Source organism: Tribolium castaneum, chromosome 2 (genome assembly GCF_031307605.1).
Source record: "Tribolium castaneum strain GA2 chromosome 2, icTriCast1.1, whole genome shotgun sequence".
Taxonomy (NCBI): domain Eukaryota; kingdom Metazoa; phylum Arthropoda; class Insecta; order Coleoptera; family Tenebrionidae; genus Tribolium; species Tribolium castaneum.
The window spans coordinates 15,950,339-15,963,614 of NC_087395.1; the positions used below are offsets into that span (position 1 = coordinate 15,950,339).

Consider the following 13,276-nt stretch of genomic DNA (forward strand, 5'->3'; position numbering starts at 1 on the left):
AGGTTGGCATTGCCAGCTGTTCAAAAAATTTTGACGTAACATATGTGACTGACATTTCGTGGTCACAAATTTAGCAGTTTTTTAAATGTAAATATTTATATTTTCATATTTAACCTTAACCGTTTTTTCCTAACAAATAATGGGCAAAATTTCAACTACGCTTCAAGATTTATCACGCAACGTTCACAAAACCGGAGCTTTCCGGTGTTATATAAAATTGCACCATATGCAGCGACTTTAAATAATCCCATTATTTGTTTATATCGCGCAACACTCCACATAGCACTTCAGTTGGTTGTTTCAGAGCGTCAGGAATGCAAATCAGAAGAGTAAACACGAATTACTCTGGTTGCAAATTTTGGACGCTAATGCTCGCGCGATAAGAGAAACATGAGTGACAGTAAAGAAACATTGAGTTCGTTTGTGGACAAATCGGCGAAAACCACCGACTTTGACAAAGTCCTAGGCCGCAACATTCTGGTGGCCCCAACCGAGGAGCAGTTCGAGTTGCTACTCCAGCGGCTGAAGCAGCAGCTGGGCGAAGGCCGGGGCGAAGTCATTCTGGAGGTTGTGCCCCCTTTTTGGGTCTTATTACTGAGAGCTTATTGCAGATTGGGGGCTCGGAGGACGGGAGCGAAAACGGCCTGCTTGAGGACGAGCTGGAGGCGGCTGTCGCGACCCTGCAGTCCTTGGCCACTACTTTAGAATGCAGTTGTGTTAAGTTGAGGGAGCGGAAGGACGTCAGAGGGATCATAGCCCAGTATTTGATCCGGCGGGTCTTAGGGCAGTCAGGTATAAAAGTTCGGACAAAAAAGCAGAAATAAGAGTAAAAAACCTGGTCAAGCGGGCTGTGGAACGCGAATCAACCAATCAAATTTGTTCAATTAGGTCACGTGATCTATATTTCATTGCAGATTAACTTAATGACGCTTCTATAAACCGACCCTATAAGTTTTGATTTTTGATAAAACAAGCCTATTATTATTATTATTATTATTATTATTATTATTATTATTATTATCATTATTATTATTATTATTATAAGTAACTTATTTTTTTATTCAACATACTGATTTATACAAAACATGCGTTCATAAAATTTTCACAACTCTCTTGATTCCGTGTTTATTTATAAATGATTATTGAACAAATTGTGCAGACTTTTTGGAGATTCGTGTGGCCGTGGTCGGTAATGTAGATGCCGGTAAATCGACGCTGTTGGGTGTCCTCACCCATGGGGAGCTGGACAATGGGCGAGGGCACGCGAGACAGAAGCTCTTCAGGCATAAGCACGAGATGGAGTCGGGACGGACGAGTTCTGTTGGCAACGATATTCTGGGTTTCGACGAAGAGGGTAATTTTCACCCCAAAACTCGATTTTTGTAACTTAAATAAATAATTCAGGCAATGTGGTGAATAAGCCAGAGCATGGAGCGCTCGATTGGGTGAAAATCTGCGAGAAGAGCTCAAAGGTGATAACATTTATCGATTTGGCGGGACATGAGCGTTATTTGAAGACTACGGTGTTTGGTATGACTGGGCATGCGCCCGATTTTGGGATGTTGATGGTAAATGGTTATATTTTTTTATACTTTTTGTGAAGAAAAAATTGTTAGGTGGGTGCGAATGCTGGTATTATTGGCATGACTAAGGAGCATCTAGGATTGGCTCTGGCACTGTCAGTTCCTGTGTTTGTGGTGGTTACGAAAATTGATATGTGTCCGGCTAATGTGCTACAAGACAATTTGAAAATGTTGATCAAGATTTTAAAATCGCCAGGTTGTCGAAAGGTCCCTGTGATGGTTAAAACGACCGATGATGTCATCTTAAGTGCTACCAACTTCGTATCAGAACGGTATATTTTTTATTTTTGTTCACCATGTTTTCGCATCAGGTTTAACAAATTTAAAAAATTATAGTAGTTAATTAAAGAATTAAAAGAAAACATTTAGTTCAAATAACTCGATATTTTTAGAAAAAAAAACACTTATTCAAAAATTATTTCTGTACTCCAAAAGTTTAAGAACTTCTAAAAAACCAAATAAACTATCCTTCAAAATGTACAAGATTCACAGTTTATAAAATAAATAATGGATTTTTTTGTCGTAATTTAAATTAAGAATATAAAAAAATATTTTTACGGTGAAAATGATTTAACACAATTTTGTAAAATCGCTCTAAGAAAAAAAGATTTCATTATTATTTTATACACGAAACACTTCAGTGAAAAATGAGACTCCGTCTCTTAAAATTATAAATAATAATTAAATTATTAATTGTTAAAACGAAAAGATTTAGATATTAATAATGCACCTAAATATAGTACTTGTCATTCAACAGTTTATAAGATAGTCTTATCTTATAAAAATTATCTGAATTAATTCATAGCCCCTTTTTTTGGAAATAATGTAATAACGAAGAACAAAAATTTTGGTTGTAAAATACAACTAGACACTGTACTAATAGAACACGGAAGAAAACTTATAAGAAGTATCCATGTTGCTTTTGTAAATCATAAAAAAATTGCTTGTGATTCTGTTCCTCACTCTTAGTTAATTGAAATTTTGAAAATATATATACAAAACATTAAAAAAATTATTCCCATTTTTAACTTATACATATGAGCTTTTGGAAAGCAACCTTAGATTTAATTCTAAAAGACAAAAGTTTAAAAACAGATTCAGCTCAAAGTAATAAAAGAAACATTTTTATTTCAGCCTTTTTGAGCTTCTTGTGATTTTATTTAATTATAAATCAACTTTTTGCTATTATGGCTTCTTGTTATGGCTTAATGTTACATAACAATTTTTTAGATATTGGTATTTCATTTTAAATAGACTAGTGCAAAATTGTAACAAATTAATAATTTAATTTTCTGACTGAAAAAATAAGAAAAAAATTGAAAGCCTACCAATTTTGAAAAGTACCATTCAGAATGATCTTTTGAAAGGTTTTTTTTATTAGAGAAAATGGTTTTGTGCATTTACTCAATTGAACAATTTATTTTCTTTTCTTAAAAATTACTTAGTGATGACATTTTTTTGTGCTCAAAATTTTTCTCATTAAATTTAAGTAATCCCAACATAAATGAAATATTTTTTGTTAAAACTTAATTAGTGAAACTTTAAAAGGAAAACCTTTATAGGTCTTTTATGGATAAAAAACTTAGTATTGGGTTGAAAACACTAATATTTTTTTCAAAGACAGGTTTTATTTTTGCACTTCAAGATCAAGTAATTAATGATAAATGCAATCAAACATTATAATAATGATCTTCACAGTTTGTGTGAAATGCAACATAAAATAATACTCATATATCTCTTCTTTTTTTTTGTTAATTCAACAAATGAGACTTTTGGAGAAAATGCAAATTTTTCTATCCAAAACATTGTGAATGAATTGTTAGTAGATTCAAAACAACAATTTTGGAAAATAAATTTTTAGCCTGTGCCCCATTTTTCAAGTCTCCAACGTTTCCGGAGAAAATCTGGAATTATTAAAGACATTTCTTAATTTATTGACCACAAGAATGGAATATCACGAGAACGAACCAGCGGAGTTCCAAATTGACGACACTTACTCAGTTCCGGTAAAACCGCGTGATTCGTTCTAAGTTTGTCATTAATTATTTTTGTTAGGGTGTCGGAACTGTGGTTTCAGGAACCACACTGAAAGGAGTGATTCGTTTAAATGACACCTTGATGTTAGGCCCAGATCCCTTGGGCCACTTCCAACAAATCGCCGTTAAAAGTATTCATAGGAAACGAATGGCCGTTAAGGAAGTGCGTGCGGGCCAGACGGCGAGTTTCGCGTTAAAAAAAGTAAAAAAAAATGTGTAAACCCCCGCAAATTAATTTCTGTTTCGTAGATTAAACGATCTCAAATTCGTAAAGGCATGGTCATGGTTTCCCCCTCTCTAAACCCGCAAGCTTGCTGGGAATTCGAGGGCGAAATTCTCGTCTTGCATCACCCCACCACTATCAGTTCACGTTATCAAGCCATGGGTAAACCCCCACAATTCGTGTTATTATCACACTACTAACCAATCACATTACAGTTCATTGCGGAAGCATCCGACAAACTGCGAGTATCGTCCGAATGTCTAAAGATTGTCTCAGAACAGGCGATAAAGCAATAATTCACTTCCGTTTTATCAAACACCCGGAGTACATGACTCCGGGTCAAAGAATGGTGTTCCGTGAAGGTCGCACTAAAGCAGTTGGCAACATTGTGCGAATTATAACGCAAACAACGCCCACGCATCCCAATACAAGGACGAAACAAAACAAGCAACAAAGATACGGCGGGGGAAACACACAAACCAACCACGTGACCAAAAACGTTCAGTCCGGTTTACAAGAGGTAACGCTAAGCACACTTATAAATCGTAAACGCTTGGTAAAATAATAAATGCTGTTTGTAAAACGGTTAACACATAGCAAACATAAAAAGTATAGGAACTCTAGTTATAGTGGCGGTCAGCTCGATTTGCGTGTGCGTCATCAATTTCATTTTTTCATTACCAACACAAAGCTGTAAAAAAATTGTCAAAAACAATGCAAATTTAAACAACTAAGGGGTATCTAAGGGTGGTATCCTTGAACATTAATTTACATGTGCACTTCGACAACACCGTCAAGTGTCACGAATTTGTCAGCCTGACATTGACAGTAAATTATAGACGTCGTCGCATGGTTGTCGAAAGTGTTATCGGTGTTAATCGCAAGTATTTTCCGTTCCTTTATTGTGTTTTGTGATTTGCGTTTCGTTAGGTTTTTGATTCTGCGTTTATTAGTTCTTGTTTTGTGAATAATATATTTTTTGTATTTTTTTAATTTAAACACTTCGTAACCTCAAAAAATATTTGATAGTTTGTCAGCGCTATGCCCCTGCTATGTAAACGTAGTGACAGAAATGTCAGATGACGCACACGCAAATAGAGCTGAGCGCTACCATAAGTATAGTGTTTTCTAAGTCGTATCATTTTTTTTTTCTTAGCAAATTTAGATAATTTAACTTTTGAACAACTGGTGTTTTTTAGTTTTCAGAGATTGGTACCGCCGTTGGGGAGACAACGTTTGAGGGAAGTACCGATAAGCGTGAGCACAGTGGCCAAAAATCCGGCTCGAGGAAAGGTCGAGGTAGGCGCGGAGGTCGTGGTAAAAACAATAATGCCAACTCAAACACCGCAAAACCTCTCACTGAGACTAACATCAATTCGATTTCAAACCTCAATTCGACAAAAGTGCAATAATCGCGCAAATTCTTTCGTTTTTAACTAAGTCCGAGTGAGAAAAAGGCAGAAATAAAGTAATTTATTTTATTAGAGTTTTTATGTAACAATCCTTTGTTAATTTCCTACGAGATAAAAGTCCGATGCATGTAGGCAAAATGTAGAAAAATCACAAACAAGATATTACAAATCGAGATAAGCGAACAAATCAATAGTCGTGCCGCTGGTACGAACAAAGTCCCCAAAACAACCAAGGCAATTCGCAGCGTGCTTAGCCCGCCAAAGACGATCAAACACACGAAGAAGAAAAAATTGCTGGCTTCCTCAAACAGTAAAAACGAAACAAACAGTGTGAAAATGTGGCCGTATAAGCCGTACCCGATTAGAGAGGTCATTTCCGATAGAGTGATACACGAACGCCCGATTTTGCACACGAAAAACGCCAACAGCGGCATAGTTAAGCTGTAAATAACGACGGTTTCGGTCGGCGAGCGAAACGTATTGCGTGGTTTAAACGAGTAGCCATAATTTAGCAAAGCAGCCAATAGAACAAGGGCCAAGACCGGCCCTTGCAAATCAACGTAAACCTTCTGATACTTTTTGGAAACCGGCGGCACGAACGCGGCAAAAACCCGAAAAATCACATCGTGTGGCGGCACGAGGAACAACGACTTGAATTTTTGGGCGCAACTTTTCGGACTTTTCTCCGGGGAGCCGACGAAAATCACGGTCGCCATGGCGTCTATTTCATTTTGTGTTTGAACTCGTCACTGGCTTGCTTGATCTGTCCTTGCAAATTCTGGGCGATTCGCTTCATCAAAGCGCGGAACTCCTCGGGCGATAGCCGCTTGTCAAGACCCCGCTCCTCGATGAGATTCTTGCCGTGGTAGACAGCTCGCACTACGACCTGCGCCGCTTTGCGCATAGGGTACGATTCGCTCAGTCTTTGCACCAACTGTTCGTTGTTTGCAAGCAAGCGGATCAGGAGGCGAAACACCATGCTGTTATTTGGGGACTTCAAACGAGTACATGTAGCGGTATTTGCGCAGGAGCTCTTGCTTGAGTTTCAGCTGCGTCTTGAGGGCCTCCAAGTGGTCCAGTTGCTGCTCTTTGCTGTACTCAATCCCGGGCAATAGCCGGATCTGCAAGGGGTTGGTAGTCTAAGATTCGAATTACGGTCGTTCTGCACTCATCTGTTTAACGGATGAAGCTTATTTTATCAAAAATGCGAGTAGGTAAAGTCCATTATTTATCTTTAATTGTTAGAAAAGTAATTGGTTCAGAATTCTTGTCTCCGGTTTGCCTATGGCATCAGGAAATTCCAACATACTTGGGCTTTTGAGGAAGGAGTATAAATAAAGTTTTTCAAGTTTTTTCACTTTGAATCATTCTAGGTTCATTTTCAACAATGTAATATTATTTAACAAACACAAATTTAAAAGTGTTGAAATTAGACAATCGAATTTTGCATGATTGTGTAAAGTATTGAAAATTAACAAGAAAAAATGAAAACTTAAAAAAATAAAGATCAAATAATTGAAAGTGGACGTGAGGCGACCATGCTATATAAAAATCAAATTAACAAAACTTGGACTTTATTTATATCACAAAATAGTTACTTCCAAGTCCCACTGATGAAATAATCTTCCGTCGTGACATACATAATGTTACCGTAAGTCGCACAAGTCTCTTTTAAAAGTCCCTTTTTTAATGTAGCTAAAGATTATAATAGCATCCATCGACAGTTCTAGAAATTGAATCTTCTTATAGTTTCAAGGCTGCAATATTTGACAAATAATTTTCCGAACAAGGACAGTCATGGGAATCTACTGGTTATTTTGTACTGGTTTGTTATGTCAATTTTTTTTTATTTTGTCTTTATTCATTTGCTGTATATTTCTTCTTGTTTGAAAGGTTTAAGTGGAAGAGCAGAGAACAGCAACTTTGCTGTTCATTTGAAACCACCTGTTTATTCGTACATATAACGGGTTTTTATTATTATTATTTTTCCTTAAGTTGTAGATACTAATCACCTGCCTCATCTAAAACTACTTTCAAATATACAGAGTAATTCAAAAGTACTCGTACAATCTCTCGGGTGCTGATAAAGGACATCAAACTGAATTAAAAGTTCCTATGACAAAAAATTGTTTGAGTCTTTTTTCACGAGATAGCTACAGCTCTTCAAAGTTAAATTTTTAAGTTAATTTTTTGATGCTTCGGACCATATTTTTTTGACCTTAATTAGCAGAAACGACATCTCTTGCAACATTAAACAAATACCTGTTGAAAAAAATTAACAAATAATGTCTAATTATGTGCAAAACAATAAAAAAACTTGTAAATTCGACAATATCTTAAATTCAACATATTAGGAAACAAAAGAGAAACAATCGATACCGTTGCTAAGGAATACAAACTTAAAAATATATAAAAAAATCTGACTTCATTTTTGTGCTTAACTGAACGTCTTTTATCACCATACGAGTGTTTGTCGAACATTTTTGAATCATCCTGTATAGGATATTTCCGAAATTAGCTACAATACAAACTTATTTTTTTAAGAATGTTCAAAGTTAAATTGGTTAACGCATGCAATTAGGAACGTAGAAAAATTATGAAGTTTGTTAAAAGTTGAATAACATAATAAAAGTTTTTGTTTTTATTTTTCAAAGATTATTAAATTGTCTACTTAAAAACAAAGTTTCAAATGCCTAACCTTTATAATTAAACAAATATTTGACTTTAAAATTTAATTTCATCAACAATGCAGATTATTCATGAGGATTACTGTTACCATAACCTTAGCAACTTCACCACGGATCATTTGTTGGAGTTTAAACAGGGATTTAAAAATTCGCCATAGATAAGAAAATTTTAGTTATTTTACTGTGAAAAATAACTGAAAAATAATAAAGTTATTATTAGCTGAAAATTTTACTCTTCGACTATTGAAACAATTGTGAATAATTTTTAATGACTTTTTTTAATGTTTTAAGTTAAGTATAATCTTTTGAGTAATCAGCACTTAACTGTTAATGTTCTTTAATAGACAATTTAAAGGTCTTTTAGATGCAAAAATAAAAAATACGGTATTTCATTTAAGTTTAAAGTTATTCAAATTTTAACAAGCCTCTTAACTTTTTTTATTTTCTTGATTGCAGTGAGCTAAAAAATAATTATATCCTTAAAGTTTTCTAACGTGGAACCATAACTTTTTTCATTATAGTGTAATTTGTAACATATTTTGCTCAATACTGAAGTCGTATTTGCTATTTCCCGCTTCAATTATCTGATTGTTTTCTCAAAAACTACAATATTACAACCCCACCTCATTTTCTCAAACAAGTGGACTGAGGTTGTTTTTCCCCTGTAGCCTTCAGTTGTAAAATACTGAAAAAAGGCTAAAATTCGACGCTTTTTAGCCCCCTTTACCATGGCCTGGAACATTTTTTTTAGGAAACCTATTCGCGATACAATCCTTTGGACTTTGGATATTATCTCTGATAAAAAGATATTTTCATCCGGTAACCAGAAGATAGTACAGTATGATCCTAATTCGTATCCCCTACTATGGGTATGAAGTGATTAGGGTGGAAGAAAGTTACCTCGGCTCTGGCTTGGTCCAAACGTTTTTGCAACTCGAGCACCTTCTGGGAACAGTCTTGCGACTCTCGTGCCTTGGCGGTGTTATCGTGGTGGTCTTTCTCAACACTGAATGATTATGCAAGACATTACGATTTTGCCTGTCACTAATTTTATCAACAAACCTGCGTATTATTTCGTAGATAATGGGCAAGATCTCGATATTCAAATTTTCCACCGTGACATTCCTCTCTGACTCCTGGTTGTGCTCGTCAGATTCCATCATAGCAAGGCATTTCCTGAATTTTCATTGAATTTTCTTTCCCACATGAATTTTCTGACACATTCACTCAGGGATTTTGTGTCCCTGGTGTTGGCGACGACGCCTCAAATGTCACAAGTGTCAATAATAATGTCAAACTAAAAACAACAATAATTTCTGATTTTGGAAAAACTTGGCAATTTCAAGCCCGCAGAATGGGTTCGTTGGCTAGCAGACAACACGCAGGGGTCGAGGAAGTGGACGTGGTGTCAAACCACGCGTACAAGTACCCGCCCAGGTCTGGTATGTCGCTTTGCTTTTTTCCGTACCAATTACCTTGAAGGCGTTTTTCTGAAGGGAACTACTTCGGGAGCCACTTTATAATGGGGGGCGAGCGCTTCGACACCCCCCAGCCCGAGTCTTACCTCTTCGGCGAGAACTCCGATTTGAATTTCCTGGGCAGTAGACCAACCCCTGTAAGTAGCCATTATGCGGTTGTTTCGCCCCCACAGTGCCGTTTCTAGTTTCCCTACCCCCCGCCCCAGCCTAATGAGCCCACAAAAACGCTCAAAAGTCTGGTGAACATCCGGAAAGAGTCGCTGCGGTTTGTCCGCGCCCCTGCTGATTATTCCAAACCGGCGGAAAAGAACGAGCGGGACATCAGGGATATTGAGCTGGGCAAGAGCTCGACGTTTAATATCGAGTTCACGTTCGATTGTGACGTCAGGTGTGCAATAACAATCTACTATTTTTGTACCGAGGAGTTTACACCAAGTGGAGTCACGTAAGTTGGGTTTTTGTCATGGGTTTGCAATTTTATGGGGTTTGAAGGTACTTGCCGCGTGACCCTAACACGACCTCCGAGACTTTTCATTACAAACGCGGTGCGAACCAACAGTTTTGCCAAATGACTCACGTTTTTGATCCCTCGAAGTACACAGAAGAGGAGTTGTTGTATGATGTTGACCGGGAGATTATTCCAATTGCCATTCACTGTGTGGCGGAGGAAGGCGCTGAGGGTTGGTTTGACCCGTTTTTGAATTTAATTTTTGAATTGATTGTTCCAGAAATGAGACAATCACACACAACTATCGCCACAGCCGAAAAATTGTCCGACGGTACTTATGTTTTAAAAGCTCTCAAACAGAAATTATTCGTTGACGGTCTTTGCTACCTCCTGCAGGAAATATACGGCATTGAGAACAAAAATAACGACAAGGTGATTGATTATTTACATGCCCTACTGGGCATAAATACACAGTGAAATCTCTCTTAACGGACACCTATAAGCGGAACTCTCTCACAAACGGACAATTTTGTTGGCACTAAGCCACAATAAATAATACACATAACTTTAAAACCTCTTCTGAGGCCAGAATCTAAATCAGTTTACTATTGAATAAAACATGTATTCTTTTTTTTCTGACGAATTGTCATAATTAACATGCTGTCTGCTTGAAGGCGAGATTTTGTGTTCAAGGATCTGATTTGCATTGTCTGCGTCCGTTTATTGGAGCGTCCGCTTAAAAGAAAAGCAATTCCATTTAAAGTAAATTAGCTCAAAACGGGGTCAACAAAATTGTCCGTCTGTCACAGAAGTCCGCTTATAGGAGTTGTCCGTTAAGGGGGATTTCACTGCATTAATTACACTAGTTTACAACGTTTTTTACCAATAGATAAAACCAATGTTTATCTGTAGAATAATTAGTCCTGATACCGAAGTCAAAAAAAAATTAGAACGGCAAGTTTTTTTAATATTCATTATAAAGTATCAGTATTTGACGATTTTTGCAACTTCAAAAATGTTACAGAATGCTTTTTCTTTTGTACTATCAAGGTCAGTTTATCGTAATGTAGACTAGTAGTAAACGAATAACATATTTTTATCCTAAAAATATTTTTTTTCATAAGACTTTAAATCTTGATGGAAACATTTACCATGTTCATTGCTTAAGCGTCTCAGGTTTTGTTAGAAAAAATTAAACTTAAAATAAAAAACGTTGTTTAAAGCAAATAAAATATTTAAGAATTTGTTAATCACACAAATAATGAATGCCAAAGACACCACAAAAAAGATGGATTCAGAGCTTTTGAAAAATTAATTATGACACAGATTTTTTCTTTTTTTTTTGTACTGATTAGTGTCAGTGCAAAACCTTGGTATTCCCCTTTTCATAAGACTTTAAATCTTGATGACAACGTTAACCATTTGATCGCTTAAGTTTTTCAGGTTTTATTTGGATAATTTTACCGCAAACAAAAAAAAGTTGTTTGGGCTTAATCTACATTCACTTGATAATATTTTACAGCAAATTAAATGTTTAACAGTTAGTTTATTACAGAAACAACGAATGCCAAACTAAACACCAGAAACAAATTTTCAAAACTTTCAATGAATATACTAGAAAAACTAGATAGGAAAATAGTTAACAGTGAGTAAGCAGAAAAAAAAATTGTAAACTAGTGTTGTTAATTAGATTACAAACTGCCCAGCACATTGCGTATTAAATACCACGTTTTCTAGCAATCCGGCGACGACGAGACTGAAGATAACGGTTCGGAATGCGTTATTTGCATGTGCGACGTTCGAGACACTCTGATCCTACCTTGCCGCCACCTGTGTTTGTGTAATTCATGCGCTGACTCGCTCCGTTATCAAGCAAATAATTGCCCGATTTGTCGCGCCCCCTTCCGGGCGCTTTTACAAATTCGGGCATTGCAAAAGTGCGCCAACCCGAATCTGGCTCAAATCAATCCACCAGACGTAATAAATTTATTTTTATTTCGTGCAAGACAAACTAACTGCACAATTTTAGGGAAGTTGCGATAATATCCCGCCAGGTTACGAGGCAGTTTCGCTGATTGAGGCCTTGAACGGTCCGTGTATTCCCCGACAGCCCCCATCGGCAATGCCCGACTTGGTCGAGACTCCCGAAAGTGAGCATGCCATTCAAGCTGCCCAGATTTTAAACCGCAGTGCTGATCGCACGCCACTGAAGAGCAAGGGGTCGGACCCTACGACTCCTGAGGTTTGTTCCAAATTATAGGTTTCTGTAAGTTTGCTGTGATTTGGTTTTTTTTTAGTATGGGGTTTTGATGACGACTCGTGTGGAGGAGGACACTAAGGAGACCCCCAAATGTCCCCTCCTTGAGCAGAAAATTTCAAGTCCGCGTCTGAAGCACCGCATCCACGATGCAGTTAAACACGTTAATGAGAAGTCTGAAAAAGATGAAAATGGTGATGAAGACAGTGATGCTGAAAAACTGTCTCCTTTGTTGCAAAACAGCGAAAATCTGAGAAATGGGAGTTTGGCGTTGAATATGGTGGATGTGGTTGAGCCTATTGATGATACAGACACGGATCATGAAGATATTGCTTCAAGGCCGGCTTCGGAAAAAACAAAAACATATCGTAAGTGACTTATGAAATTTTATTTTTCGTTTTTAAATGGAAGAGTCAAGTTTATTTGCAAGCTTGACACTTAATCAGGGTTGGTTTTAAATAAAATTTTAATCTCTCTGTTTTAAGTTTGCGGCATAAATTAATTTTTTTAAGGGAGCAATGGTGAAGAGCGAGGAGACGAGTCTGATTATTACACTCCTGAAGAGCCAGCCCCGACTCCTGGGCCACTATACGAGAGTACTGGTGCTACTAGTTCTGTTGAAAGTACTCCGCAAAAATTACCGGGGACGCCGATGTCGCATGCTAGTGCTAGAAGTAGTGGGGATAGCTATACTAGCGGGTCAAGCACTAGACATTTGTTGGCTGTTGTGGCTCATAATGGGTTAAATGAAAGAGCTGTACATATTTAATTATGTACATTTTAATTTTATTGGTAATTACGGGCACACAATTATTTTATTTGTATTATTTGAGCACGGTTTTACCAGTTTGTGACTTGACATTAGGTAACGAGATTCATTTTTTTAACCAAAATACTCATTTGTGATAAATTGAGGCATTTAAACGTCCCAAATCAATGGATTTTAATGCGGAAATATCGAATTTTTCATTTATGTATATATTGTGCAGTTGTACCTACAATTTAGTCTTAATTAACTCTACAGGTTTGGATAATCAAGTAATTTATATTTTAAAGGTGATATTGGTTTTGTATATAATTTGTTAAAATATATGTCTATCAAATAGTTTTATACTTATTTTCCCCCTTACAATAACAATTTTTTTTGTAAAA

General features: G+C 36.6%; 5 protein-coding genes across 7 annotated transcripts; 2 read left to right on the forward strand and 3 right to left on the reverse strand.

The window, feature by feature from the left end:
- The first annotated feature begins 8 nt into the window (after positions 1 to 8).
- On the forward strand, positions 9 to 5,323 carry Dgp-1. 2 transcript variants are annotated; one of them, XM_965523.5, is made up of 11 exons: positions 9 to 87; positions 305 to 567; positions 612 to 792; positions 1,160 to 1,354; positions 1,405 to 1,568; positions 1,617 to 1,855; positions 3,445 to 3,589; positions 3,639 to 3,821; positions 3,869 to 4,004; positions 4,058 to 4,362; positions 5,042 to 5,323. In XM_965523.5, exons 2-11 carry the CDS (start codon positions 391 to 393, stop codon positions 5,252 to 5,254), a joined length of 1,938 nt encoding a protein of 645 aa, XP_970616.1. In that variant the 5' UTR covers positions 9 to 87; positions 305 to 390; the 3' UTR covers positions 5,255 to 5,323. The 2 variants fall into 2 exon arrangements, with proteins under 2 accessions (XP_970616.1, XP_064211088.1); XM_064355018.1 differs by having other exon boundaries at positions 34 to 87; positions 292 to 567.
- On the reverse strand, positions 5,307 to 5,970 carry LOC135265201 (protein YIPF3-like). The gene has a single exon (XM_064355023.1). It carries the CDS (start codon positions 5,968 to 5,970, stop codon positions 5,359 to 5,361), a length of 612 nt encoding a protein of 203 aa, XP_064211093.1. The 3' UTR covers positions 5,307 to 5,358.
- Positions 5,307 to 6,233, reverse strand: LOC103314199 (uncharacterized protein). Its single transcript, XM_008199503.2, has one exon. It carries the CDS (start codon positions 6,231 to 6,233, stop codon positions 5,976 to 5,978), a length of 258 nt encoding a protein of 85 aa, XP_008197725.1. The 3' UTR covers positions 5,307 to 5,975.
- On the reverse strand, positions 5,307 to 9,145 carry MED9 (Mediator complex subunit 9). Its single transcript, XM_015983232.2, has 3 exons — positions 9,004 to 9,145; positions 8,842 to 8,947; positions 5,307 to 6,375 (listed from the first exon to the last, which is right to left on the reverse strand). Exons 1-3 carry the CDS (start codon positions 9,102 to 9,104, stop codon positions 6,238 to 6,240), a joined length of 345 nt encoding a protein of 114 aa, XP_015838718.2. The 5' UTR covers positions 9,105 to 9,145; the 3' UTR covers positions 5,307 to 6,237.
- Positions 9,146 to 9,244: 99 nt separating this feature from the next.
- Positions 9,245 to 13,229, forward strand: Mrgn1 (Mahogunin ring finger 1). 2 transcript variants are annotated; one of them, XM_008199502.3, is made up of 9 exons: positions 9,245 to 9,378; positions 9,424 to 9,556; positions 9,605 to 9,864; positions 9,912 to 10,099; positions 10,148 to 10,299; positions 11,605 to 11,844; positions 11,897 to 12,109; positions 12,165 to 12,492; positions 12,637 to 13,229. In XM_008199502.3, the coding sequence occupies exons 1-9, from the start codon at positions 9,296 to 9,298 to the stop codon at positions 12,891 to 12,893; spliced, it is 1,854 nt and encodes a 617-aa protein (XP_008197724.1). In that variant the 5' UTR covers positions 9,245 to 9,295; the 3' UTR covers positions 12,894 to 13,229. The 2 variants fall into 2 exon arrangements, with proteins under 2 accessions (XP_008197724.1, XP_970810.1); XM_965717.5 differs by having other exon boundaries at positions 9,249 to 9,383; positions 9,438 to 9,556.
- Positions 13,230 to 13,276: the final 47 nt, after the last annotated feature.

Bases quoted from the DNA above. Each gene is read 5' to 3' on its own strand.
- LOC103314199 (XM_008199503.2), bottom strand. From the start codon at position 6,233: ATGGTGTTTCGCCTCCTGATCCGCTTGCTTGCAAACAACGAACAGTTG.
- Dgp-1 (XM_965523.5), top strand. From the start codon at position 391: ATGAGTGACAGTAAAGAAACATTGAGTTCGTTTGTGGACAAATCGGCG. The intron at 793-1,159 runs GTATAAAAGTTC...CAAATTGTGCAG, and splicing joins GCGGGTCTTAGGGCAGTCAG to ACTTTTTGGAGATTCGTGTG. The intron at 3,822-3,868 runs GTAAAAAAAAAT...TCTGTTTCGTAG, and splicing joins CGAGTTTCGCGTTAAAAAAA to ATTAAACGATCTCAAATTCG.
- Mrgn1 (XM_008199502.3), top strand. From the start codon at position 9,296: ATGGGTTCGTTGGCTAGCAGACAACACGCAGGGGTCGAGGAAGTGGAC. The intron at 9,379-9,423 runs GTCTGGTATGTC...ATTACCTTGAAG, and splicing joins GCGTACAAGTACCCGCCCAG to GCGTTTTTCTGAAGGGAACT. The intron at 10,300-11,604 runs GTGATTGATTAT...CACGTTTTCTAG, and splicing joins AGAACAAAAATAACGACAAG to CAATCCGGCGACGACGAGAC.
- MED9 (XM_015983232.2), bottom strand. From the start codon at position 9,104: ATGATGGAATCTGACGAGCACAACCAGGAGTCAGAGAGGAATGTCACG. The intron at 8,948-9,003 runs GTTTGTTGATAA...ATAATCATTCAG, and splicing joins ATCTACGAAATAATACGCAG to TGTTGAGAAAGACCACCACG. The intron at 6,376-8,841 runs GTAACTTTCTTC...AACCCCTTGCAG, and splicing joins TGGACCAAGCCAGAGCCGAG to ATCCGGCTATTGCCCGGGAT.
- LOC135265201 (XM_064355023.1), bottom strand. From the start codon at position 5,970: ATGGCGACCGTGATTTTCGTCGGCTCCCCGGAGAAAAGTCCGAAAAGT.